This window comes from Colius striatus, chromosome Z (assembly GCF_028858725.1).
Source record: "Colius striatus isolate bColStr4 chromosome Z, bColStr4.1.hap1, whole genome shotgun sequence".
Taxonomy (NCBI): domain Eukaryota; kingdom Metazoa; phylum Chordata; class Aves; order Coliiformes; family Coliidae; genus Colius; species Colius striatus.
This window is the reverse complement of record NC_084790.1, coordinates 5,586,819-5,614,796: the sequence shown is the minus strand read 5'-3', so window position 1 is coordinate 5,614,796 and position 27,978 is coordinate 5,586,819. Positions and strand designations below refer to the sequence as shown.

The 27,978-nt window shown below is 56.7% G+C and overlaps 1 protein-coding gene across 1 annotated transcript; it reads right to left on the bottom strand.

The window, feature by feature from the left end:
- Nucleotides 1-450: 450 nt before the first annotated feature.
- Nucleotides 451-15,039, bottom strand: NGFR (nerve growth factor receptor). Its single transcript, XM_062018192.1, has 6 exons — nucleotides 14,946-15,039; nucleotides 11,309-11,450; nucleotides 6,292-6,651; nucleotides 4,358-4,598; nucleotides 3,530-3,690; nucleotides 451-3,454 (listed from the first exon to the last, which is right to left on the bottom strand). Exons 1-6 carry the CDS (start codon nucleotides 14,985-14,987, stop codon nucleotides 3,153-3,155), a joined length of 1,248 nt encoding a protein of 415 aa, XP_061874176.1. The 5' UTR covers nucleotides 14,988-15,039; the 3' UTR covers nucleotides 451-3,152.
- Nucleotides 15,040-27,978: the final 12,939 nt, after the last annotated feature.

The following is a 27,978-nucleotide window of genomic DNA, read 5'->3' as shown; positions in this document are numbered from 1 at the left end:
GAGGAAGCTACCCTCTTTTTCTTGCTTTTATGCCCCAGCATGGACAGTCTTCCCTGCAGTGTGGTGGGCAGTGCTGGGGAGATGCTCAGGATGCTGCTTGGCACCTTGGACAAAGCTGGGTAAGTTATACAAAGCCATGTTCCTGACTAAGGCCTGAGTCTCTTCCTCATGTTCCCAAGAAATCCTCCTCCACCAGGTAAGACCAGACATTACATTCCTGCTGTTTATAAGGTTAAATTAGGAGGATGAGGAAGAAAGAGGATAAATCTTCACCCTTGAAGGCTTTTGAGGTTATATTTGCTCTCATGGACTCACAAACCTCAGTTGTTGAGGCAGGAGGGTAAAAAAGCAAGCAGAACACCCAGTGTAGTGATGCTCTTTATTGGCATCGACAGATACAGAGGACAGGTACCCACCCGTGCATCCCCCCCCTCATGCTGCTCACACCCACCCACAAATCCCCAGACTCCTTCTACAATGGCTATTTCCTCACCATAAAACTTTCTAACAAACCAGCACTGGTATCACAGAGGGGTGAGGGGAGAAACACACGTTCTTTGTACAACAGAAACATTAGAAAAGGACACAAAACGTACCGATGAGCACTAACTTTGGCTTGGTTTTCCCTCGTTTGGGTTTTTTTTGTGTGTGTGTTATTATTTATGTATTCTATTTCCTGCAACCAGGGATTCGAGGCATCCCCCGGCTTCTCTTTGGATGCTGAGTTTGTCTCCATTTCCTCAGCCCTGAGGAAACCCTTTTACTATGGCAATTGAAACCTGAGACCACAGCAATACTGTCCTGAAGAAAAGCAGTTTCCAGCTGGCAGGGTCTGGCCAGGTTGGCTTGGCAGGCTGAGTCGGGCAGTTGGGTTTGGTTTTGATCGGGGCACTTGATTCCAGTCACCTTTAGTTTATATTTGAGTCACTTTAACCGAAACACGGACTGACAGAAAACAACCTGACGACAACCAGCGTTGAAATTCATCCCAAAACATCCCCGTGGATGACTTGCTCTGGCAAGCTGGCGTCACCTGCTGCAAGTGGGGTTGCAAATCTGGGGCAGTTTCGTTGTGTTTTACTGATGGGAGAGATTCAGGACTTGGACCCAAGTGGCACTCACAGCCCTGTCAGGGCCAAACGTTTTTAACCATTGGGTTTGGCATGGTCAGCCAGCGGCCAAAGCATCACAGCAGTTGTTCCTCATAAAGGATCTTTGCTCTTTTGCTGCACAAGGGCAGGAGGTGTCAAACATCCCATCCTGGAGATCCAGATTGCACCCGTGCTGCCTTATCATCCAAAGCACTGGGGGAAAAACTCCCAAAAGCCTTTTTTTTTGAAGGATCTGGGTGCACAGATCCCATTGACACAGGCTCCAGTCCCTCAAAGTGCTGAGCTCTCCTCCCAACACCTGACAGCTTCACTGGGAACAGACAAATCCTTCCATGTTCCCAATATTCTTGTAGAGCCGACACCATGATTTTTGAGGTGTGCCTGTTTCCCTGCCTCCCTGCTGAGACTTTAAGGCCAGAAACAAGGTGGGACTAAAGGCTTCAGCTGCAAAACGAAAGCTCATCTTGCAGGTGGAAAGGCTGTGAGGAAGAGCAGAGGGGCTGGGGTGGGCTCCGTCACCCCAGGTCACACATAGAAACATCAAGCAGTTAGTAAAAGGACAAGATATTATTTACAAGTCTTGCTTATCCCCATAAGGCAGGAAGGAAAATCCCCTTCTGCCTTCAGAAAAGAGTTTCTGACCAAATCTGCAGGTGAAAGGAGAGTCTGTAAGCACAGACGTTCTGGGCACTGGGGCTGTGCACCAGCTCACCTCACAGTCCTCCTGTTGCAAAAACTCCCTGATGCTCCAGCCACGAGACCTCCCCCCACAGCTGTGCTGGGGCCATGGCCTGGGACACACTGGCAGCTCATGGGGACACGGGGTGATCACCCACCCACGCTGCTCACCAGCGTCGCCCCTGAGCAAGCAGGAGCTGATATGCCAAGGAAACGCACTTGTAGCTCTGGAGATGGCGAGTGATGTCACCTCCCCAGGGCCAGTGGGGTCCTGGTTGAGGGGCGACTCAGGGATGGCCCTGGGAGGCAGAGGGTGCACCCGGGGTGGGCAGCACTCACTGTGTGCCTGGGCAGAGCCCAGGGGCCCACAGGGGAGCAGGCAGCAGCAGTGCTGAGCCACCCATCACAGCGCAGGAGGAGAAGGAGCCCTTACAAGCAGGGGGTCAGGATCACCATCCCCAGCTGTCTCTCCAGGCGAGGAGGGACAGTGGAGTCATGGGAGGGTGGCTTTGCTCCGGGGCTGGCGCAGTGGGGGAAGCTGGGCCTGGTGCCAGGGGAAGGATGAGCAGAGCCCTTGTCATGTCCCCGCTATGTGCAGGCACTTTTTCAGCCCTTTAGACCTCCAATGTCCCCCCACAGGGCTCCAGCACCGGCGACACCCAGATGTCTGGCCCTCAGCATTCAAGGGGTCCCAGCTGCTCCTGCTTGAGACCAACACTGGCAGCCCTGTGGTGCATGCATGGGGGCTGTGCCCCCCAAATTTCACAGTGTGGGTTGGGCTGCTGGAAGCCAAGTCCTTTCCCCCAGCCCACCCGCCATGGCACTGCCCAGCCGTAGGAGCAGCCCCCTCCCCATATCCTGGTACAGCAGCTCCAGTTCTCTCCGTGCCCATCCCAGCTCTGCCCTTCACCTGCAGTTTGGGGAAAGCAGCTGGAGGGGAGCAGGAGAGAGCGGTGGGGAGGGCTGAGGAGGATGGGCAGGAGGAAGAGGAGAACTGGGGCCTCCAGGAGGAAGGGGAAGCAGCTGGAAAGGGAAAGGGGAGAGGGGAGAGGGCCGAGTGCAGTGCTGACTGCTGCCCAGCCTCAGGGGCTGCAGCGGATGCGTCAGCAGCAGCCAGGCTCCAAGCAGTGAGCAGGATGAGCCCCGCACTCGACTTGCTCACAGGCTGCTGGGGGGAGGCAGCGCTGGGAGGGGGCGATACCCAAAACAGGAGCTCAGTGCATACAGGGCCATAAACTGGGGAGGCCCGGGGAGCCCCCGCTTCCTTCCCACCCTCTCCTCCAGGACTCTCGGTGCCGGGGAGGGGAGAGGTGAGGGGGTCAAGGGGGAAGGGGACCCCGCTGGGCCGCCCCGGGCCACCCTTCAGACGGGAGAGGTGGCGGTGGACTCGCTGTACAAGTTCTCAGCGATGTCCCCGCGCTGGATCTTGCGCAGGGCGGTGAGGAGGGCGTCCAGGGTGGCCGTCTCCTTGGAGGACCAGTCGGCCAGGAGAGCCCGGGCAGGCGATTCCTCCCGCGTGAAGGAGTCTATGAGGTCCTCTTTGTAGCCCAGCTCCATGGCCAGCTGCCGCCACGTCTCCTCCATGGAGCTGCCCAGCAGCTTCTCCACCTCCTCTTGCTTGCTGGGCGGCAGGTTGGTGTAGAGGTTCCCGTCCCCTTTGGGTGCTGGGAAGGATGAAGTGGCATTAAGCCTATCCCCGGGGTGCCCTTGCCCACCCTGCAGCCCGCAGCTCGCCCTACCTGGCCCCTGGGTGCTCTGGCTGGGAGGCTGCTGGTCGTGCAGGCTCTGGCTGTCCACCGAGATGCCGCTGTCACTGTGCAGCTTCTCCCCCTCTGGCGAAGGCGTCTGGTTCACCGGGCGATTGTTGGCCCCTTGCTTGTTCTGTTTGCAATTGTTCCACCTGCAGGGAGAGGAGTGGGGAGGTGGCACATACAGTGACAACCTCCAGGCTAGGGATCGCTTTTCATAGGGAGAAGTGTTCGTCCTGCAGCCTGTGGCTCAGCCCCTCTGGCACAATGGCCTGGTTGGTTTAAATTGGCATTTTGCAAGTGCCAAGCTCCTGAGCTTTGCCAGGGATCAGGGCAGGGCTTTCTTCAGCAGAGATCTGCTGTAAAAACCAGCTGCACTGCTGGAGCACACAAGGATTCCAGGGCTGCCTGTGGGCTCCCCCTGGACCCTCGGGGTGCCTGCAGCATGGGGTGCCCTGGGAACTGCCGAGCTGGCCCTGGCTTGCCCGAGGCCAGGTGCGAGCCCAGCGTGCTGGGGATGAGCTGCTGAGCGTAATGGGGCGCGACGGCTGCTTGCAGCATGCCAGATCGAGCAGGGGCCAGGCTGGGGGGGTTGCAGTGAGGGCTGCTCTGCACCCCCACCCTGCTGCCATCTCCCTCTTTCAGCCCTCAATTGCCTGATTTCTCATGCATTATTGGAAACCCACTTCCAACCCACCCAGCCTGATCCCTTTCCCTCCCTTGCTGCTGGCAAGGGACCTCCAGTGTGGAGGGACACAGCCTGTTTCCCACTACCCAGATCTTCTGCCATGACCCCATGGTGCCACTTTGGTCCTCCACCTTTTGAAAGCAATGTAGGCCACCAGCCCCACCACCACAGCCGCCAAGATGGAGCAGTAGACAGGGATGAGGTTGTCAGCAGTGCCACGGCTCACAACAGGCTGTGAGCTGCCCATGACGGTGGTGACGGTGTCTGCCAGGGTGCTGGGCATCACTTCGGTGAAAGGGTCCCTGGTGATGGGCTCAGGGCTGTCAGAGCCCACCAGGGACGGTGTCTGTGTTGTCCAGCGAGGGTGGAGGTCTACCAGGAGGGAGGGAAGAAGAAATGAGATTAGTCACACAGCCAGTCACACCTTGTGATGGGCTGTGGCGAGTGAACCTGCAAAGGGACAATGGTCTCTGTAGGGACCTTCCTCCAAAGGCTGCAGGGCTTATGGAGGTGCCGGCTCTGCTCATCCCCTTCTCCCCAGACTGGTCTTTGTAAACGATCTCATTCCCTGGCCCCAGGCAACATGAGCCTCCCTGGTCCCCAGGATGAGCTGGAGCTGTCCCTGCCCCAGACAGCTGGTGGTGCCTGATCATGGCTGGACACGGACATGGCTTTTAAGCTCTTCTTTCCCAACACTGACTTTGCTCAAGCCCTGCAGCTCTTGCCACCATGTGCAAGCTGCAGACTGAGCCTTGGGCTCCCATAGCTGGTATTGAAGCCCAGGGACACAGCTCCATCTGCCTCCTATCCACCACACATCTGCACCGGGACCTGCATAAGGCAATCCAGCTGCACAGCACTGGGCCCCTCTGCTGCCAGAAGCACCAACGCCTGGATTTGCCCCTTTCCCAGCCCTACCTGCAGCCAGGTACCCCCCAAGCCCGGCCCTGTGTGGGAGTGACCCCATTCCCGCCACACCCAGGCATGTCCCGCGGAGCCAGGGGATACGTCTCGTCTTGTACCAGGGAAACGCTCTCACCTGCGCCTGCCCCATCCCCTCCTGTGGGTTCTGGCTCCCTCCCAACCCTCCTGTGCCCCTCACCAGGGGCTTGTCCTGGAGCCCTTGCGGGGCTGCGCCGCGTCCACAAGCCCAGTGAGGACGGAGAGGGTGCCACAGAAAGGAGCTGGCAACTTGCCCCAGCTGCTCTCCCAGCCACGGCCCCTGGCCAGACCCTGCTGCCCTTTCGGAGCGGCGCTTCGGTGGCCTTCACGGCTGTTTCCGGCGGGGGCCCGCTGCTGGCTAACAAAGCTGGCCCTGTGCTCCTTGACTTATGGCTCCATTTACTCGACCCTTTCAAGGGAGCTGTGCTGGCTGTCCCCACGCTCTGAATCAACGGCTGCCAGGACAAAGCTCTTTTCTCCCCAGCCGGACTCCAGCCAGGGAATCGCGTTGCTGCTGCCAAAGAGCGACCGGGTCATCCCCAGCCTGGGCGTAGCAGCGGGAGCAGGCTGGCACAGTGGGAGTCAGGTGCCCATGAATGATGCTCTCCCCTCTTCCCCTGGGCACCAAACTCTCCTGGGCTGCCGAGCTGGCTGTTCCCTGGCTCTTCAGGGCAGTTAAGCCCCATCAGGAAGCCATTGGCTGCCAAGTCCCCTCACTGTGAAGGTTTGGGTGGTGGCAAGCATGGCATCTGAAACTGGTGAATCTCTCGGCTCTGCTGTCCATTCCTGGACACCAAAAGCCACTCTGCTGGGTGCCTGCACTCCCAGCAGCATCCTGCCCAAGGAAGCCCTTGGAAAGGGCTGGGCAGACACTGGGGCCGTGCATTTGCAAGGCAGACGAGGGCTCATGGGAGCTGCTGCCTTGGTAGGAAGCTGCAGGTTGCAATACCCAAGGGCTGAGGGTCACAGCTAGACACTCCAGTCCTCTCCTTCCATCTCAGGACATGCCTCTCCCTCCCTGTTGCTGTGTGCAAAGGGAAACTGAGGCAGGAAGCGCCACGGGAGACTCAGCAAAGTCTGCTCTCCCCTCCACAACAGCTCTCCCTGGAAAAGGCAGCGTTACCTCTGCATTCAGCATCTGAGATGGCTGTGCACTCCTTCACTAACACCTCATGATCCTCGCAGGTGGTGCAGGGAAGGCAAGGGTCCACATAGTTAGCTTCACTGGAGAAGGTGCCCTCTGGGCACTCCTCACAGACCGTGTCTTGCGAGTCCTGGCAGGGGAACATGAGGCCGAAGCCCACCTCGCACACCCGGCACTCCTTGCAGCTCCCGCTCGCCTCGTCCTGGTAGTAGCCGTAGGCGCAGCGGCACACGGCGTCATCCGACTCGACGCAGGGCGCTGACATGCTCTGCAGCCCCACGCACTGCGTGCAGGGCTTGCACGGCTCCGTGGCGCTCACCGTGTCCGAGTAGGTGACACCTGGCGGTGGACAGAGCAGAAGGTCATCAGGGTCTGGCGTGGTCGCCCTTGTCCCTGTGGTGGCCTCATGTGCCCTCACCATTTTACCTCTCCTTAAGGCCAGAGGAAGAGGTGTCCTCCCTGCAGCCCCCCAGCACCACCAGGCAGCCCACAGAATGGCAGAATGGTAGGGGCTGGAAGGGACCTGTAGAGATCATCTTGTCCAATCCCCCTGCTAAAGCAGGTCCACCTAGATCAGGTCACACAGGAACATGTCCAGGAGGGTTTGGAAACTTCCAGAGGAGGAGCCTCCACACTCTCCCTGGGCAGTCTGTGCCAGGGCTCCCTCACCTCAACAGTAAAGTAGTTTTTCCTTGTGTTTAAGTGGAACTTTTTGTGTTCCACCTTATGTCCATTACCCCTTGTCCTGTCACTGGAGACCACAGAGAAAAAGTGGGGCCCCATCCTCTTGACATCTACCTTTTAAATGCTCGTAAGTGTTAATGAGGTCCCTCCTCAGTCTGCTCTTCTCCACAGGCTCCACTTCCCACTAACACCTACATCTCTTCTGCAGCAATCCCCAGCACAAGGGGGATCCAGCCTTTGAACTCCTGCCACATAGGCAGGGCTGCATGCTGCCATCAACATGCCCATCCCGGTGCTCAGTGCCTGGGCAGCCGTCCCTGCTCCCAGTCGAAGCACCATCCCCATTTTTAACTTCCTCCATAGGCATCCTACAGTCACCACTGTTCCTCAGCATCCCAAATGCTTTCTCCTCTGCATCCTACCCGGAAGGTCCCTTGGGTCATCACCACCCTGTGCTCCCGCCTCGGCCACGTGTCCCCGACACGAGGCGTGATGCGAACAGGATGTTACAACACTAACTGCTGACTCTCCTCTGACCCCGGGGCTTCTTGCTCTCTGGTTTCATCCCGCAGGACTGACTCTGCCGGGGAAATCAATCCTGCTCCCGCAGTCCAAGCCACCCCCGCGCCCCCTCCCTCCCCCTACCCGCTCCCAAAGGTGTTTGAAGATATTTTTAGCCTAGGAAGACATGTCAGCTCCCGTCCTGGAGGGCACAGCTGCTGCCCCTGCGTTGGCTGCCTCCCACTGATCCCTCAGAGCCTGTGCTGTCCCAACACCCCATCTTCACTAGTCCAAACACCAAAACATCAAGCCCAGCTTCCTTGATGGGGAAGGGGTTGGGGAGCTCAGCCTCAATCCCTCTCTAGCTCTGCTCCTCAGGAAGGCAATCCAGCCGCGTGCTAGTTGTTAATTTCTCGCCTGTCTCCCAAGGACGACGGCAGGAGATGGCAATTCCCAACCCTCCAGCCTCCCTGTGTAGCCAAGGAAAGGCTGACCCATGGACAGACTCCAGGTAGAGCTGTTCTGGTGTTTAGTTTTTGGCTGTTTTGAAGATAGGAGGGAAGGAAGAGCCCCTGGCAACGAGCAGAGTTAGCATTGCCCGTGCAGGAGAGCAGGATGGAGGTGCCGTCCCAGCCTCAGTGGCTGCATTCCAACCATGGCTCAGCTACTGCAAACCCTGAGCAGCCACAGCCACATTTCCACCCCCTAACATCTCCCCTGTGTGTCCTACTCCTCTCTGGGGTCCAGCCCCGTGCCCTCCCTGGAACTGCAGGATCCTGGGGATGAACCTTGCATTCCTGCTGCTGCTTTGGCTGTGCCCCGGGGTGAGCAAGTGGCCCTGCCCCGCTGCTGGCCCCACTGCCCAGCCAAGCAAGCAGAGCCAGAGCAGCACCAGGCCAGCCCTCGGCGTGTGCAGCTCCCATTAACCTGGGCTCATCCTTTGCATTATTCTGAATTATTGATAGGCACCATTAGAGCAGGGAAGTGGCCAGGAAAAGCATACGGCTGAGTGGGCACATTTGCAGTGGCAGCAAGGTATCTGAGCTGAGCAATTACAGCTGAGATTCAAACAGGGCCCCCCCCTCCCTCCCACCCACCCGCCCGCAGCGATGGAGGCTGGCGAGGGGCATAAATAAATCATGAGGCAGCAATCAGGGGTGGCTGGCAAAGTCAGGGGAAGAAGGAAAATTGTAATACAAAGAAGGCAAGTGGTCATTTGGGCTAACACAGGGAGCAGGGAGCAGGCTCATCCAGCCTCCCGGGCTTTGGCAGGGGTGCTGCTTTGCAAATCTTTGCAAACCAATTTGGCCGGTGAATCGGGAAATCATCCAAAGCAAGAAAGCTCGGAGGCAGCCCGAGGTGGAGGTGGAGATGGGGATCTCGGCAGCCCAGGGCCGTGCCTGCATTCCTCCCCGCTCATGCTTGCCAGGCAGGGCACTGTGCCGGGACCTGCCCAGCGCCCGCAGCATCTGGCCCGGGCCTGGGTCCAAAAGGACCCTCTCCCCACCCCAGCAAGGGCTGATGATGACGGTTTGCAGGTCTCCTTCTCTCCCCACCCTGAAATCTCGCTCTGGGCTCAGAGGAGAGCTGGGGCAGCGTTTGTCGCCTCGCAGCACCTGCACTCAGGAGGCACCCCGTGGTCACCCTCCCCAGCAGCTCCCAGATGATGAGCTTCTGGGCGTTGATCCATGATGCCATTAATGAATGAACAAAAGGCTGGGGCAGGGCTGGGGGCATAAAGCAGGAGGGTTTGCAAGGGCTTTTTTCCTGGTGTGGCACCTCAGCCTGTCTCCCTCTTTGAGGGGACTGGGCTGCCTTTGGGTGTTAATCCCACCCTGGGGTGGACGCCACAATGCTGTGCAGTTGGGTAAGTGAAGGGGGTCCTGCGTAGTAAATATTCCCAAGCAAAATATTCCCAAGCAAGGAGTTGCTGGGATGCAGATGGAGGCCTGCGAGGGAAACTGAGGGATCGAGAGGGAGACTGGCAGCTGCCTAGAGGCCAAGAGCACTTGACCTTGCTGGTCCACCATCAGCAAAGCTAAGCAGGGCACAGAGCTCAGCCCTAGGCCTTTGCTCTCAGCCCATGTTTGATGCTGGAGGGCCTCAGAGCTGCAGCATTGTCTCCTGGCCCCTCTCAGCACTGTAGAGGTGGAGGAATGGGCTGAATCCTTTTGTCCAAGTACTTTCCAGTTCAGCTCCCCAACTCAATAGACTTGCTGCCTGATATTAATCCCCCTGCAAAAATGGCCTGGGGCAACATGGGTCTGAGCAGAAGGAGCCAGAGTGCAAATCAGTTCAGGCACTTGCACCCATGGGCTAGCTGATGCCTGGGCTTGGGCACCCAGGTCACTGTCCTGGCTTCGCCACAACCTCCATATCCAGTGCCCTCCAGGGAGGGTGGAAACTCCCTTCAGTCCCTCAGTTCCCAAGAAGAAATTGGAGAAGGGAGCCATCTGCCAGCCTGGAAGTGCAGAAGGTCGAGAAACAGGCTCATCTGAGCATCCCCAGGAATGCAAAGTGACTCACTGGAGGTGCAGCCCTGTGTATCCCAGGAGCTCGATGCCTGCTCACGGGGATGGGGGGCACGGTGGGTACCCCGACCTCTGGTAACAGGATGGGTCTGAGGTGGCTGCCGCCGGAGGAGGGAGCGAGTCCCCATGCCCTGCAGCTTTATCCTTCAGGCAGCCCGAGGCTGCAGCGGGGAGGGGAGATGCAGCCCCCCCAGCCAGGCACATGGAGGGGAAGCGCTGGTCATCGATTTTGCAGGAAAGCAAAGGTATTTTTAGCACTGCCCTGACACTGCTCTGTCCCCTGCTTGGTGCTGGCACTGCTTTGCCTATACTGCTTGTATTCTTTCCCCCTCCCCGCCCCGTCCTCAGACTCTGCCTCCTCCTTGCTCCTCCACAGCTCTGCTCTGTCCCTTCCCCCCTCTCAAATCACATCCCAGGAGCAATCTGGGCTTGGCCGGCGCAACTCTTCCAACAAATACTTGTCCTTAGGCCTTCAAAGGTTTTTGCAGCAGTAAATTTGAAGGGCAGATTGCTTATGCCTATCATGGCATTGTTTAAACTGTAAAGTTGGACCACTTCATCTGTTAGCATTTAAGCAGGTCTCCAGCACACATCTCCAACCGACATTTATGAAGCATTTGACGTAGGCAATGCGCCTGGAGTTGGCCAGGAGGAAAACTGTTCCCCTCTCTCTTGGGGACCTACGTGATTTGCTTCTGCCCTTTCAAACTTGCTTTTATTTTGCAGCCTTTGCAAGGTTTAAAGAAAATAGTACAGATTGCCCATTTGGGAGATACTTCCATCGCTGGATCAAACACTGATGTGCAATCAGTGTGGGGAAGGGAGCCTTTTGGAGGCAAACACTGGCCACGAACTGGTAGCCAGCGAGCTATCAGGAGGAGAACAGTGCTGGAAAGGGCATTTGCAAAGGTGTCGGGTACCAACAGGACCTGAAATGGAGGGAGATGCTGCATCTGTGGCTGGGATGTACAGGGCAGATGTTTTGGGGAAATGTTGAAAGTAACCTTGGTGTCAGCACAGGGATGGGTGGCCTGGGAAGAGGGTGGTGGGGTGGGGAGGGGAGGAGCTGATCTGTACAAAGGGATCTGCCCAGTACCATTAGGCTGTGGGTGGAAAGATTGAAGCAGATAGCCCAAATTGTGCTCAGGCAACACTTCCAGGAGGAAGAGGATGCATTTGGGGAGACTTGAGTAGCCACTAACGCTCCTAGCCCTCAAAGCCCACCCCAGAACCTAAGCCAGCTCCTTAGCGTCCCTCTGCAGAGGGCAGTGGGTACTCACTGTCGAGGCAGGGCTCGCAGACAGTCTGGTTGACCCCGCAGGGCTGCACCACCCCCTCTCCCAGGTTGCAGGCTCTGCAGCACTCTCCACTCGTCGTGTACATCTTGGTGAAGCAGTTGTCCTTGGCGCCCCAGGTGGGTCCCTGCGGGGGGGGGAAAAAGGGAGCCAGGAGGTGATCCCTGTCATGGGACCCTCCCTGCAAGGGCAGGAGAAACGTGTCACATCCAGGTAGGGTCCTGTTCTGTGGTGGACATCGCATCTTGGGGCTAAAGAGAGCTCACATATCAAATACAGGTCTTGGGAGAAATTACCTTCCTATGCAGAACTCACTCAGAAAAGCCCCTGCTGTGTTTTACAGCTGGAGGGCAGTCAGGAAAGCCCATGTCTCTAGGGTGGGTATTTTTGGAAGGGTGTGGTGGCTTTTCTGCAAGGTTAGTGTCGGTTGTTCTTGTCTCACCTGAGCTGTCTCTGCAGATGCTTTGTCAGACAGAAGGGCTCAGCCCTTCCAGCCTGGGGGAAGGCAGGGCACTGCCTGGTGACAGGGAGACCTGCTGCTGCTATGGAGCCTCAGCAAGCTGGGGTGTCAGGTCTGCACAGCGCTCCTGCTGCACATGAGGATGGGAACTCAGGCCCCACAATGGAAATGAAGCCCCTTTGAAGGGAGCACTGAGAGCTTCAGCGACACGACTGTCTAATGGAAGCATCTGCTTATAAAACCTGTCATCACGTATGGAAGCAATAAACATGCCATAAGCAATGAGGTCAGAGCCGTCCTGTACGTGCCCTTTGCAGCCTGGGAGCAGGGTGGATTTGCAGGAGGGCTGCTCCCCAAAACACCTCTTGGCTGGGGCTGTGTGGTGCAGGCAGCATCTCTGCCTGGGTGCAGGGCTGCTGAGATGCTCACGGTGATCTGAGCTCTGCCAGAGCTCCTTTTTCTCCCTCCACTCGACGGCAGGTGCATTCCAGGGTCAGACCAACCCTTTGCCATCCAGCTAAGCCTGATTTTGTGGGGAAGGAACTCGGCTAAGGCTTGGAGAAGCTTCCCCCTCCCCACGCATCTGGATGCCTCGTCAGCCAGTTGGCCGCCTGCTCTCACAATGCGGCGTTATGAACTCGCTGAGCATCATCCGGCAGTATCCGGCCCGGCGGAGACAATGGAGCGCCAATTATAGGCATCTGAATGACAAAGTGCTCCAATTACCCTGCGCCTGAGAGCGTGTGCTCTCCTCCCTGGCGCTGCCTCTGCCAGCCCAGCCTGGCAGCACACTCTGGCTCTGGGCCCCAGCTGGGCAGGCAGGAGGGTCTGGTGGGGGTGAGGGCTTCCCAGCACCCCAAAAATGACAGCTGGGAAATGAAGCTGGGGAGAGGAAGGAGCTCCCTTTGCAGTGGGCTGGCTGAATGCCTCTCCTGGGTGCCAGGTCCAGCTCACAGGGCTGTGTGGCCAACTTGGCTGGAGCTCATCCCACTGCTCCATTATCCCTCTTTGGGCTAGGGTTTATCCCCCCCACCTCCTTCCCATGGTTGTGGCAGCAGCAGCGTGAGGAGAGCTGGTGGAGCTGTGCCTGCCTATAAATAGTGCTGGGAAGGCCGGGCCGGTGCAGCTGGGTCGGCAGTGGCCCGCTCTCCCTTGTCACAGGCAGCAGTGAGCAGCCCCATGCACCCCCAGGGATGGGACTGGGCTGGGCCACTTCCTCCCAGCAGCCACCCCCAGGGACCCCTCTGACCACAGGTCCTCTCCCCATAGAGCTGCCAGGAGCAGCTGATTCCTCCCCACTGCCAGATGCCCTGCTCCGTGCTCCAAAACGCTGTAGAAAATGCAACTTCCAGCCCCAGGTGCTGCACTCTCCCCACAGCCCTGTTCTGCCTGTGTTTCCCTTTCAGTTCTATCTGGAGCACTGAAACCTCCATAAAGATTAACACACTTACAAGAGGGGCACATGGTCTGCATTAGCCCACCGAAATGTGCATGTTATTAACACAACTCCTGTTGACAAAGCCACAGGTATTAACACCATAAAGCATTTTGACAGCTGGACCAAGGAGAGGGCATGGATGGAGGGCCCGAGCAACACCTCTGTAAGCTCTTAATTGCATTCTGAGTGATGTTGGTGGGTTTTTGTTTCCTGACTGGTGCTGAATGTTGAGGAGACAGCCTTGGAGGGAGTTCGGCATGGCACCAGTAGTTTGGGAACCCTGGCACAGAAAATTGCGTCACACCGGAGCGGGGAAGGGAGGGGATGCTACAGCTGGAGACTGGCCCGGGGACAAGCCTGGATCCGAACTGCCTGTGAGCCTGACAGGCAGGCTCTGCCTCTCTTGGCGAAGCACCCTGTCTAGGAAAGGCCAAACCCCTGGCTCCAAGCAATCCCCAAACTTTGGGCAGCAGCAAAAGCCACGTCTGAGGTCTGGGGGTCCAGCCAACGCTCGACACGGCAGGACTGGGAGGGCTCTGCCTCCTCCCACGTGGAGCTACGGGCCAAGCAGCACAGGTAAAGAGCAACAAACACGGGGTGCTTGGGGTCTGGAGTGGCCCCGGGGCTGCCGCCACAGCTGTGGGTGCTCAGGGGAACAGCCAGGCTCCCCCCCCCGTGCACACCCCCAGCTCCCCAGCTCGGCAGGTGCAAGCCTGGGGGCAGATCTGGCCCCCAAGGCATGAAATCTCTTGAATCCATATGGCTGGGACAGCTCTAGACTTTCCTGCCACTTAGCCGTGGCTGTGAATATCCCAGGTCGCTCGGCCAGCTCGCTGCCATGCCCAGTACTACGGGTGTACGGGGAAGGAGATGCTCTGCACAGAGCTGCAAACATCGCTCTCCTCCTCAAGCTCTGCGTGAAACTGCTAAAGCATCCGCTTCAATATCCTGCCCGAAAGGCATCCTGCTGCCTGATAGAACCTCTGGGAACCCCCACCAAATCCTTCCCCAGCTAAAGCCCTGCTTCTGCCCCAGGCAGGGGGGCCCATCTCACCCTGCTCTGGGTGTTTCCCTCTCTCCTGCTCCCCCTCTCCGTGCCCTGAAGTTTCGTCTCCAGCGCACGCTGAGGCTGTGCCTGTCCCGGGGGCTCGGGCAGAGGGTCTCACCCTTCACTCTGTGCAGCAAGTTTGGAGCTGGGGAGCTCTAAGGGAAATTTTGGCGGTGAGAAGTGGAAAGGGATGAAGGCACTGGAGTGCGAGCTTCTTCTCCCCCCTGTTACCTACTGACTGAGGGCTCTGTCATCTTTTTTATTTTTCTGGGATAGAAGAGACGACAGAGCTCGGTGCAGCGGGATCAGAGGGGCCATCCCCGAGGGACCCTCCCCCATCACCACCCGTCTCCCCGGGCCCCCTCCCTCCGCACCCAGGCACCCCGGGGCCCCCTGGCCGGTCCCCACCCCTGCCCAGCTCCGGTGCCGCCGGGACTCTCCATCCTCACACGGCGGGAAGCCGCAGATCTGCCTGCCTCGTACCCCCGGGGCTCCCCATGCCGGTACATGAGGGACCTTCCATGAGTGCCAGCCTGCTACCCCCGGGACCCTTCAGATACTCCTGCGTAGTGCCTCCGGGACCCTCCATCCCACTCCTGCCCGGTACCTCCGGGACCCCGGAGACGCTCCGTGCCGCCCACCCTCTCCCTCCGGGATGCTGCAGCCCCGCACTCACCGCCGGGAGCAGGAGCAGCAGCAGCGGCAGGAGCCCGGCCATGGTGCGTGGGGGCTGCGGGGCCGGTCACCCCCGAGAGCCGGTGCGCGCCCGGGCTGCCCTCCCTCTGCCGCCCGTCTCTTCGGCGGCAGCCAGAAAAGGGCTGCAAGTCCCTCCTCCTCCTCCTCCTCTCCGCCCCCGGAGCATCACGGCGAGCGGCCGAGCCAGCACCCTCCTCCGCCGGCACACAAAGCCCAGCGCCCCCCCATCCCCGCCCTCCCATGAAGTGCTTTTGGGGTGTGCTCAGTCTCTGAACAGATAGTTCTCTCCAGCCCCTCAATTCTTGACGCTCATCCGTCTGTCTCCACGCACCCTCCTGTGCTGCCTGTCCATCCATCCATCTCTCTCCATCCCCTCAAACACCCGTTGTCCATCCATCTGTCCCTGCACCCTCCGCCGGTCCCGTCCCCACCACAGGTTTGTTATCAATATCGCAGCCCCAGTGAGAGGGTCTGGGCAGCTCGGTGGCCGTGGCTGAGCTGGGGTGGCCAACGTTCTCCAGCTGCGTAGGACAAGGGACAACACCCCACAAGTCCCTAGGTTGGTGACACCCCCAGGATCTAGACCTCAAAGTCTGCCACAGCCATCCAGCTGCCACGGAGAAGGGCTAAGTGAGAGGCACACAGGCGATGCTGCAGTGGCCACAGATGCCTGCTCCTCTTCATAAATCAGCCCTTGGCAGGAAAAAAAGACTCATATTGTTGTCCTTCATTTCCTAAAGAGCTCCCTGCTCCCCATGTGCTTCTCTCCTGTGCCCCAGTGCTTCCAGATTCTCGCAAGATGACTCTGCCTGGAGTCCTGCCCAGCCCAGACCCCACAGTGAGGGAAGCTGGAAATGTTACGGCCTGTCCTTCATCTCAGCGAGGACCCCACCTTGGTTTGCCAGCTCTTTGTGGGGCTCACTGGAAAAATTAAGTGGTCTTTCTGGTGGTAGTGGTAAGGGAGGGTAGCTGGAAACAGTCCACACATGCTGTCTCTGGCCTCTGGTGTGGCTGATGTGGCTGGGATAGAGGAGAGATGCCTTTACTCTCTGACTTTGTCCACTGGACGGTGGTTTTGGCCTTGTCTCCTGCCAGTGCCAGGTGTTTCCTCATCCCTCCAGACTCTGCAGATGCAGATTCCCCGTAATGATGGTCTCTGGTCCATCCCTTCCCACCACTGCAGCCATTCAGCCCCTCAGCTCTCAACACCCCAGGGGCTCTTCCCTTGGGTCAAATCTCCCCCTCTGGGCAGCAAAGTGCCTGGGGTTCATCTGGAAAAGGAAGTTATTGACCCCCTGAGGTGTGCTGGCGGGCTCACGCTGCTCTGCCAGGCAGCCGGGAAGGGCTCTAAGGAAAGTCCCTCATTCGCAGTCTTGCCTTTCGTAAGATTAAGCCAAAGCTGCTGTTTGTTCTCTGGCACCAAGACACGGGAACACATGTGTGAACCACATGGCCAGGGGTTTGCTGGCCAAAAAGCCGTGCTGGGGCCAGGTGGGAACAGGGCAGGATGCGCCCGGGGCCGTGGGGTGTGGGATGCCCACCCACGGGTCGGGTGGGCAGGGAGGGAAGCCATAAGCTGAGCACCTCTCTCCCTTTTTAATGCACCGGTGAGTGGAAATGGGCCAAAGCTGCCCCTGGATACGCGGCAGGGCTGGGCACGGCGAGGCATCAGCCCATGGCTCACACAGCCCATGGCTCACACAGCTCATTTGCCTTCACCTCTCTGCCACAGCGAGCGGCAAGCTCGGCTGCTTTCTCAGTCTCTGTCATAAATCTCCCCAATCCCACGGTGGTTTGGGGGCTGTGGCCCCCTGCTGTGGGATGTACTTGGTGAGGACTCAGGGTTTGGAATAAGCAGCTCCCCAGCCTCCCTTGCTGCCCCTACCCCGAGCACAACAGCCTGATGCCGCCGGGAGAGTCACCCCAGCAAAACACCCATGCTGGTGACATGAAGCTGAGCCCGGCAGACAGAGAGCTGCTCAGCTGGGCTGCATCTGCCCGAGGCTGGGCCAGCCGCCAGCAAAGGGAAGTGAAAACTCCTGCTCCCATCCAGCCCTCTGTGGCCGCCAGCAAAGGGAAGTGAAAACTTCTGCTCCCATCCCAGCTCTCTGAGGCTCCTTTGGTGAGGGGATTCACAAACGCTTTTTATTACCCTCCCCCCACGTTTTGTAGGGGATTTTTCTGTCCCCAAAAGCTTTTTTGGCCCTTTCCTGACTCCACGAGATGACAAAGAGCCTCTTAAAAGTCTACTGTCACCTCTTGAATGAAACCAAAGGCTGTGAGCGTTTATTTGCTAGGGGCAGTATCCTTTAGGCTGCCGGTGGAAGACAGCACCCTGTCCTATTGCAAAGGTCAACCAAAAACTACCCCCACCTGCAATCGTGTGCCAGAGCGTGGCCAGTCAGGATCCCAGGGTGGCTCGTGGCCATCAGGGAGGCCCAAAACTGTGTCTCAGTGCTGCTGCGCCACAGCAGGATGGTGCTGCAGCGGCTGGCACAGCGCTGGCCACTGACACAGCCTGGGTTTGCCTCTCTGAGAGGTGGCTGGGGACTGGTTTGGCTGCAAGCTGTCAGTTTGTAATGAGTAAAAGAGCTCCTGGTTTTCTTGTTGGCTCCTGACCTCCCTTCAGGCTGGAGGAGGAGGTCACACACATGGGAGGTCCCCAGCGGAGGGGCAGCGTGGGGCTCACTCAGGCAGCATCCTTGCCTGGGAGAGAGCCAGTCGTGTGCCAGCGTGCCTCCCTGGCCCCCCAAAGGCAAGGTTTAATTAGCAAAAGCCCAACTACAACTCACTGAAGCACTGCATTAAGTCTCTCTCAAGGACAGCACGACTATCTCTCCCCCTCAGTATCTCTCTTCAGGCTCATCCAGCTTTTCCCCAGCCACTTCCAGAGGCCAGAGGTGTCTGAGCAAATGCTCTCCCCCCGTCACGCCACCCACCATCAGAGCCCCAGACACAGCACAAATGAAACACTCGGTGTGTGCTCCTGCCTTCAGACTTCTCATTGATTGTACTAAAAAGCATAGGTAACTACTTTCCTGACAAGGATGGTAACACAGTAAATGGTAAGTTATAAATAACGATGAATAAATAATACACGTTGGGAAAATATCATCCCATCCCAGCTGCTCAGGGACAGGGCTGAGAGTGAGGAAGGGGCTGCAAGGAAAGCTCACAGGCAGCAAATGGGCCCCTGTGAGTCTGGGCTGGAGTTGGTTTTGGACCGAGGGATGGGTCCTGGTGCGTGGCTGAGCCTGGCTGCTCCAGAGGGAAGGTGAGGGGGATTCTGTGCCTGTGTTGTACCAGGAAAAGTCCATTTGGGAGGGAAAGGGAGGAAATTTGGGGTGGAAATCAGGCTCTGGGGTCATTGCTGAAGAGGCTTCACTTCACTGTGAGCTATCAGAGCTTCCCTGGAGGGACAGTCTGCTGGTGGAGAGCAATTTGTGGCAATAAGGCAGATTTTAGGATATTCATTCTTTTTTATTACTATTATTATTACTATTATTTTCAAAGGGAAAAGGAAAAAGAGGAGAGGAAAATATCATCTTGTTTGAAATCTCTTGGCCAGCTTTGCTGAGAAATTTACACCTTGGGCCACTTGGCGAGAGCCAAGCCCACGTCTAGAGAGCAGGAAGCCGAGGGCTCCTGGTTCTCCCTGTGATCGATGGGATTTAGGCACTTAAAAGCTTTTAAGGATGGAGGCCAAGGTCAGCTCTCGTGCAACAGGCACACAGCGTGCTCTGCCCTCTCCTCCTCCGCTCAGCACCTCTCCCAGCTCCAAAACCACCCATTTGTCCTCTGTGTCAGAGGGATGGGAAGATCAGCTCCATCTCCAACCGCAGTTTAAAACCTAGCGAGCATCCTCCCTCGTAGTAAACGCCGGTGGCTCCGGGCTCAGCCGCCCACGGCACAGCTTTACCATCCAGGGGAAAACTCCTCTCTCAATTTAGACAGCTGGGGAGGGACCGTTGTTAATACCTCCCCCTTCTCCCTTACTCCAGCCTGGTGCCTGCTCATCCCGTCTGCGCTGTGGCTGCAGCCTGTGGAAAACAGGGTCCGTGCTCTGCGGGGACTTATTCCCATGGGGACACGGCTGAAGCAGACAGTTCAGGGGTTGTCCTCCTGGCTTGGGGTGAGAGATGACACCATCCCAGCCCCTGCCCCGTGTGCATTCTGGAATGGACGCAGCCCACGGTGTCAGCGGTGCCGGTGGGTCAGGGAAGGGTGAATCATCAGCACCGGGGATGTGCAGGGCAGCTGAAACACTTGGGGACACACAGGGCATGTAGCCAGGCACTATGTGGATCAGGGCCATGGGGCCACCTTGGTGCAGTTTGGGGGCTCAGGAGCCCACTTGGGGTTTTGGCCCCCAGGTGCCCTTGAGGTGTGGATGTGGCCTGAAATCACTGCTGGGCACCTAGCTGGGGGAAGACTCAAAGTATCCCAAAAGCACAGCTCTGGACCCAGCAGTCCCCAGACTCCCCCCAAGAAAAATATTTCCATTACTGTCAAAGTGTCCCAATCTGGTTTTGATTACACTCCTTGATTTCCATGCCTGTAATTTCTCCTAATGCCTCTCTCCATCCCCCCGCTCCTTTTTCACTTGCTAATCCCCAGCCTGGCGGCTCCCAGCCTCCCTCCCTTTCCTTTTTTCTTTCTTTAACTGTCTTTCCAGCATGATCCATCACCCTGACAGCAGCAGGGGGGATTCATGGTAGCGGCTGAGATGAATCTCTGGTTCCTTATAAGGACTGACCAAAGGAATCTCCAGCGAGCGGAGACCACGGTGTCCGGGAAACTCGATCCCTCCTCGGGATGGAGCCACGGCAAAATCCTGAGACAGTAAAAATAGACCATGGTTTCCCTCCCTGAGAAGGATGCAAGATTTTATACAATATAAAACAACACTGACAGTGCCAGGCGGGGGGGAGAAAAATCGCTCCTCATGGTACATATAATAAAGGACATAAATATGTCCACGGCAGCAACATTATCAATATTTTTCTGCTTAGGGTATTGATTGATTCCACATGCCAGGGGTAGGGCTGGCTTTCTTCTCACCAGCCCAGCTTTTGGGAACTGATTGATTCAGTTTTGTTGCTGATGGATCGAGAATTCTGCTGTTAGGAGGAAATGAATGTCAAGTCTGTCGTGGCATTGATAAGGACAGAGCAAGGCAGGCCGTGTGGGCTGAAGCAGGACTTGGGGGGAGTATTTTTCCTTGACTCATAGTTGGGCTTTTTGTTGGTTTTATTTTTACTTCAAGAGCAAGCCTTTATTTTAATTGTTTCAGTACTTAGCCAGTTGTAGAAGAGAGGAGAGAAGAGAAGAGAAGAGAAGAGAAGAGAAGAGAAGAGAAGAGAAGAGAAGAGAAGAGAAGAGAAGAGAAGAGAAGAGAAGAGAAGAGAAGAGAAGAGAAGAGAAGAGAAGAGAAGAGGAATATTCTCAAAGAATGGGCCTACAGTGATCATCTAGTCCAATTGTGGGATGCTTTTCTGATTGGCAGAGTTTTTGCTGTCCAGACAAGATCCAGTGGGGTTTTTTTCCTCCTTCCCTTCTCCCAGCATCTAGCCCGTACCAAGCAGGGATGATGTTAATGGTTGAGCTAGAAATATTGGCTGCTAGCTCTGCCGTGCCTCAGTTTCCCTGTATATAAAGCAAGGAAGCTGCTCCCTGCCTCTCATCAATATCTGGAAAGAGAAGCTGTTTTTTTGCCAAGGACTTGGAGATTTCATAGATACTAGGACTCTAGTAACTGGGGAAACTGGAAGTACCAATTTGCAGCTCACAGTGTTTCTGCTCTGCGGGTCCCAGGGCTGTTTTCAGGCTGGAGCTGGACAACCATCCACAGGACATCTGCCCCCCTTCCCCAGCCAAGCTTCAGAAAACCCAGGGGGCATCCAGGCAGCAGAGCTTTTCCCTTGCTCCTACCTGTCAGGAAACAGCCAAGGCTCCTATTTAGGGATGAGATTCACCTCTTTGCTTCCCGAAAACGTTTGCCACCTGAGTCAGGAATGCATTGGCCACCATCCTGCTGTGGCCAGCTGCACATTTGCACTGGCTGCTTCCCGCAGCTCGGCCCCAGCCCGGCCCTCTTCCGACAGCAAGATCCATCGCTGTGACCGCCCCACAGCCCATCACTCATCCTGCTTCCCTGGAGCACCGGCCCTAAAGGTTGCAGCTCTTTAAATCACCTTCATTTCCCCCCTTCCAGGCTCTTCTGGAAGGGAGCAAAGCAGGGGGTGGCTGGTTTGGGGCAGGAAGAAAGGGGCAGGGGCTGGGGAGGGGAGTCCGAGGCTCTTCCTGGAGCGTGACGAGGTTTCTGTGAGGCTGGTCCAGGGAAGAGCAGCTCCAGCAGTGCTGGGGTGAGGGGGTGAGCAGCCTGATGGTTATAATCTGCCAGGACATGCTGAGCAGCTGCAACACTCCAGTCCCATTTATTTTCCTTCTTCCTGGGAGTCCCCTGAGTCGCCTGTTTGCTTTCGCTCGTGCTGAACTTGCTGATGAAATCTTCATCAGCCGCTGAGTGGGCCCAGAGTGACTGAAATGCCCTTCCCACACCTTCCATCCCACCCCCACAGAGACCTCAGTGCCTTCCAATACCATCCAGCCCAGGCAACCCAGCATCCCTTCTCTGCTCAAAAGGGAAAAGATAAATCCCTCCTCCTGAGGCCAAATGAAGCCGTTTCTCCAAGATTGCCTCGAAGCCAGGTGATAAACAGGGTAATAAACTCAAGCAGATTACAGCTTCCTGAGGCACTTGGACCTCCTCTCCTCGCAGTGACAGTCCATCTCACCATCTCAAGCCCTCCAGTGCCAGACTGTGCCCTGTTCCTATGGCTGTGGGACAAACCTGAGCAGAGAGAGTGCAAAAACAACACCATTTTTCTTCCTTCACACTCTCAAATGACAAAGCCCGTGAGAGTGGATGGAGAGAGCAACTTGCAGTGTCAAGGGGCTCCTGTGTCCTCTGCTTTTGATTAAAATGCAAAATATTTTTATGTACTTCAGGGGAAACAGAGGGCACCTTCGTGTTCTGGGGATAATGATATCAGCTAAGCGGGGGAGTCTGGAGTGACTTCTGATGATCCTGTTCCTCAGATCACTGTGTAGGTTCCTCCAGCCCTATCTCCTTGATAGATGGCTCTTTCTCATCACCTTTAGCAAGGACAGAAGTCTCTGCCTGCACTTACCCTCAGGATTTGAGGTGACTTTGGGCTTTCCCTGCCTGGGCTGGGTCAGGGGATGCTCTTCCACCTCACGAGTCAAGGAGAGGTCAGTGCAGCTCTGACCACTGAGTCTTTACAGCCCAAGCCATCACTTTCATTCATGGATATGGTTTTCTGGGGGCTGTCTGGCCATGATTGCCGCCTCCCTGCCCTGGTCCATGCTCACCCCAGCAGACCCCATCCATCTGTCCTTCTGTCCAGCACAATGCTCTCTGGCATCCAGCACTTCCCTTCTGCACCCACCTGGTTCTCTCCTGGTGCAGGGGGAGGGTTGACCCTGCCAGAGCTGCCAAATCAGCTCCTTTCAGAGATATGGAAAGAGACAAAAGGGAAGAGATTGGGATTGCAAATGAAGCCTGAGCTTACTGTCCCTATGGCAACTGCTCCAGCACCCTGTCTGCAGCATCTCTCCTTTTCATCTCCTCTGTTCATCTGTGCACAAAAGTGGGGCAGGACACTTCCTGAGCAGGGTAGCAAGGGTCTGGAGATCAGGTGCCATCACAGGGCTGTGAGAGGAGGTGGGAAATCAGGGGGATTCTACCCAGAGAGCAGCTTGGAGAGCAACAGAGCCATGACTTCCCCCTGCAGCCCTGTGTGCTGCTCTGGGACATGCTGGATGGCCAAGCCCCAAATGATTCCTTCCACCTTTCCTCTGCCATTCCCACCAGGCTCATCCAGGGGTAACTTGTTTTTTAAGCCTTTATGTCCTAGGAGAGAGAACCCCTCCCCTTACTTCCCTCCCATCCCATTTCTCCACATCTCCCATTTGGAAGGGTACTGGGGACTTTCACAGCCTGAGCCGATGACCACAGTTGCAGGCAGGTCAGCCCGGAGGTGGGGAGCCTTGGCAGGGCTTCAGCCCGGATGGATTGAGCTAAGGACTCCTAAGGTGGGTGGGAGGCAGGAGATGGTGCTGGGTAGGCAAAGGCATTGCACCTGATACGAGAGCAAAACTTTTCTCTGTGTTACTAAGGATGCTGTTCCAGAGAACTCCCAAAGCTCCTTGCTCCACCCTTCTGAAAGTAGTGAAGGTCAGAGCCTCAGAGCTGTGGTGGGTCCTTCCTGAGGCTCGGCTGGATGCATTAACCAGCAGAGATGTGGTTGGGAGAAATGCATTTCCATCCATCTCCCCATAGGAGAGTGGCTCTGATCAGCGCCCGGCAGTGAAGTGCTCATCAAGGTGAAGCTCCCGGGAGGGTAATGGGGAGAGGGGCTCTCTGTGCCTTCCAGGCTCATTAATATTCCTGTAGAGAACAAATCTTCCAGTAGAATTACTGCTCTGTGCTGAGGGAATGAGTGAGCTGGGGGTGAAAGATGTGGGCAAACGCATCTGCAGGCCCTCGGGGAATTGTCCCCGTGGAAGGAGGGGGAGGCAGGAGCTGCTGTCACTGGGGAAATGCTCAGCTGGGGCTGGGTCCTGCTTCTGTGTCCAGCAAAGCAAGTGCCTGGAGCTTCCTGCATCTCATGCATGTGGAATCCAGCAGAAATAAGCCCCGAGGTGAGAAAGGCACGTGCTGAAGGCTGAGCCACGGTGGGTGAGCGCAGTGCACTGGTGTGAGACTGGGCTGGCTGGGTCTGCAGCTCTCCTGTGCTGAGCCTGTCCCTGGAGTGGGGGCTCAGTGTGATGGCTGCCTCCCCCCATATCCCCAGAGCCTCTTCCCAGCAACTGTGATTGAATCAGAAGGGAGCTAATTTCCCAGTCTGCTGAGATGATGAGGTAAACTAATTGCTGCCTTCATTCCCTATGCAAATCAGCCAGCCACCGGCCCTGGCAACAAAGCCCTGAGCATCTGCAGAAGTGGGAGGGGTGGGTGCTGTCCCCCTCCCCCACTTCGGGTGGGAGCCACTGCCTTCGTGCCCTGACTTCTGCCAGCCCAACACCACTGAACACGGAGACTTGTTCATGCCCTATGAGCCCACTGCCCACAGCTCTGTCCCCTCAACACTTCACCCTGCCCCTACCCAGCTCCTGCCCCTGATTGAGCTGAAGAGCTCAATCTGATTCAATCACAGTTGCTGGGAAGAGGCTCTGGGGATATGGGGGGAGGCAGCCATCACACTGAGCCCCCACTCCAGGGACAGGCTCAGCACAGGAGAGCTGCAGACCCAGCCAGCCCAGTCTCACACCAGTGCACTGCGCTCAATCAACTCAATTAGAGCACTTGAGGTTTGTTTTTTTAACTGTTTCCGACTGGGTTCTGGCAGGTTTAGTTTGCTGGGGAGTGGGCTGCCCATACAGAGCAGAGCCGGGGAGAGAAAGGAAGGAGACGTTGCAAATATCTTGTGCTCTGGAAATCAGGTGAGAGCTTTATAAAGGTCAGATAAATGAAGATGAATTGGATAAGGGTAATCTGATTGGGATGAGCAGCACTGTCTCCGCAGGGAAGCAGGCGTTTCAGACCTGCTGGAATTCTCCAAGTAAGTAAACAACGCCGAGGACAAGGAGGAAATTGGTAAAGGCAATTTTATTCTGGCTTCTAGAAGGGTTTTAATGAGGTCCATAACATGACAGCAATAAGAAAATGCAGCTGGCATTTGCAGCAGCAGGCTGGGCAAGCAGAGGAGCAGAAAACCCACCTGGGAGAAGCAATGCCAGCCTTGGGGCGAGCATCTCCTGGGCTTGCCAGGAGAGGCCAAGGCAACCAGCCCCAGGATGCGCGTGGAGGTGAATCCCTCGAGATCTGCACCCAGGTTTGGTGACTGGGAGAAGTCCCATGCTGGGCTGGAGGCGGCTCTGCCAGCACTGGGGGATGGGGAAATGGGTGCAGGAGGCTCCCACGCCTTTGTAAACTGCGAGGTGGTTTGCTGCAGGGTCTCCAGGAGCTGCACAGCCCCATCCTTTGCCACTCCAGAGGAGTGGGGGATGCCCGGGCTGCGAGGCCCAGCCTTCAGACTCCCCAGGGACACCCGAGACATGCTGAAAGCAAACAAACCATTATCCTCCGTTCCTGTCGCCAAAAGCCTTTCTCTGCGTCCGCCCAGCGCTAAAGCACAACAACGGAGCGCGGGCGGTGCGGCGCGGGGCTGGGGGGCTGCCCGACCCGCCGCTGCCTGCCTCCGGGGGCTTTTGGCTGCATTGCTGCTGGAACGGGCCGAGCCGAGCAGGGAGGAGCCGGGAGGCCTGGGGAAACGCTCTTGAAGCCGTCGGGACGAGGAAGAGGGCGCGATGCGGGCAGAGGAGCGAGCTCGGGGGATGGGGCTGTGGCTGGGATACAGGGCACAACGGGGGCCAAGCAGCCTCGGGAATGGGTGAGAGCAATTACATCGAGCCCCTGCTTCACCTCTTGTGCTGTCCAGAGGGTGGTAAGAGCTGCTCAGTGTGGCTTTTCCTTCACCCACCTGCCTTCCCATCCTCTGGCATGGGAAGAGGCAGGGGACCCATTTGCCATCACTCTGGGCATCCTGCTGAGTTCCTGAGCACCACCCCACCCCCAGCCACCTCCAGCCCACCCACAGCAGGGCTGGGGGTCACAAACCCCCTTCTTTTGCCCTCTGGGTCCTGTTGGCAGCCCTAGCTGGGGAAGGGATGGAAGTGGCAGCGCTGACTGAAACCTGAGCCTGGGCCACTGGCAGTGACTGATGGGCTGGGGGGGTGGCTGCTGCTTTTGAAAATCTCCTTGTTTTAAAAGCATTAGGGCTCCCTGGCTAATAAAGAGAGGGGTTTGCTGAAGCCGCTTCAGGTCCCATTTTCTCTGGAACCCATTTCCATGGCATGAATCACCGAGTGGAATGAACTCAATTAGTTCAGACAGAGGCAGGAGATAAATCAGGGTCCCATTAGGAAACCCTGAGGTTAATTTATGGCCTTGAGCAGTGCTGGCTGTCTCACTTCTCTCCCCATATGCAACCTGCTCCTGAGCAAGCCAAGAAGCAGGGTAGGATTGCTGTTATCTTCCCCACAGCGGAAGATGCACTGGAGTTATTCAACCAGCTCTCAGACCTCGCCTTGACCAGATGACCCAGATCTGGAGAAGCAGAGTGGTTTTCATCACAGGGAGCCTCATTCACCCGTTTGCTCATTCATCCATCGCAGGTTTCCTGCAAAAGGATGCTTGGAAGAAAGCCAAAGCCTTCCAGGAAGTATGGGCTGGAGCTTCTCTTGCACCGACCCATAGCCTGGGTGCTGGAGGCTTGGCCATGTTAAATCCATATGTAGGTGATATGGGCCTTTTCTGCTTCCCCTGCAGCCAGTCTCTGGGGTGCCTGTTGGGCAATCAGATTCCTATTAGCAGCAGAGCTGCTGCTAGGTGCTCTGCCTGAGCCTCCACTGATGGAGTCAAGCTTCCAGGGGCGAGGACATGAAGCTGTATTTGGTGTCTCTGACTGATCAGTGTTAGTCATATGGTTTAGTTTTAGGTAGCCCTGAGAGGAGCAGGGAGTTGGACTTGATCCTTATAGGTCCCTCCCAGTGTGAGAGATTCTTTGATTCTGTGCAGCGAGGTTGCTGGGTGCTCAGTGTGTGCTCTGGAAACTGCATCTCTACCCTGGGCATCAGACCGAGATGCCTCTATGAATAATGTATCTGCTCTGGTCCCCTTCCAGTCAATGGAGACAGACAGGAATCTTCCGGGGACAGGTTATATCTTAGATGGGCTGAATCTTTGCCCAGGATGAAAGAGGCATCTCTGTCCCTTCTTGAGGGTTCTTAAGGCAGACAATCACTCAGAGCAGCTCAGGAGGAGGATTTGTCTTCATGCATGCACCCAGCTTCACTTACATCCCTGAGACAAGACTTCCCAGGGCATATAGAATGCCAAAAGCCTGTGCTTTGCTGTAGAGCCCTTGGAAAAGCCAGCTTAGGCTGCTTGAGCTCTGGACCTGCACTTCCCATAAGTGGTGTCTTCAGAACAAATGGCTCCCTGTGAGGCTCCTGGGGAAGAGCAGCTCCTTCCACATGTGTTTGCATTGGAAAGGTGCTTGAGTGTCCTGTTAGAGCATCCCTGCTGATGGTGCAAGGCACTCCTGGCTCTTGGAGCCTGTGGTGGTTCCAAGGAATCAGCTCTCCAGCTCAGAGCCTCGAGGTGGTTTTGCTTTGTAGGTCTCTGGTTACTGTCATACAGTTTGAAAAAGAGACCACAGAACACTAATGGGCTTCTTCAGCTGAGTCCTCCTGGGAGCAGGGTGCTGCCTGCTCTGTTCACAAGGGGCAGAATAAGAATAAATAGATGGTGCATTTGGGACATCAGCATCCCAGGGATCTAATTATGGAGCATCCCACTCCCTTCTTCCTACCCACTCTGGTGTAGCCTCACATTGCAGCCCCAAAGGCTCTTGGGGAGCAGGAGACCTTGGCAGGGGGGCACAGCTGCATCCACCCCCAGCTGGCATGGCTCGTGCCCAGGAGAAGCCCTGAGCTCCATCTGTATGTGAGGATGGGCTCCTCTGGGCTCACTGCATCCCTCCAACAAGCCAGGTCCCTGAGGCTGCACGGGGGATGAAAATGGAAGGCTCTGCTGGAAAACAGCTTTTCCCACAACAACCTTTCTAAGCAACACGTTTTAAACCAACATTAACAACAAAACCATTGCTCCCTGCCCAAACCCACAAATCCAGAGCTTTCACTCAGTTTTGGCTAGAGGTCTTTGCTGAGGATGGGAATGTGATCCACTCTGTCAGGTCCTGTCTGCAGTCTGAGCACTGGGATGGATTATTCTGCACAAACAACTCTCCCAAAATGTGGCAGCTGCTCTCTGCTCTGGTTTTCTTATAATCCCTCCGTTGATTTTCTGTTCAGCCAGGCAGCTCTCAGGAAGACTGTGATGCTTCTTTCTGCATCTACACTGA

Excerpts from the sequence above, each read along its gene's own strand:
- NGFR (XM_062018192.1), bottom strand. The coding sequence starts at position 14,987 with ATGGCCGGGCTCCTGCCGCTGCTGCTGCTCCTGCTCCCGGCG. Across the intron at positions 6,652-11,308 it reads CTGCGAGCCCTGCCTCGACA|GTGTCACCTACTCGGACACG; the intron begins GTGAGTACCCAC and ends GTCCACCGCCAG. Across the intron at positions 3,455-3,529 it reads CCAGAGCACCCAGGGGCCAG|CACCCAAAGGGGACGGGAAC; the intron begins GTAGGGCGAGCT and ends CATCCTTCCCAG.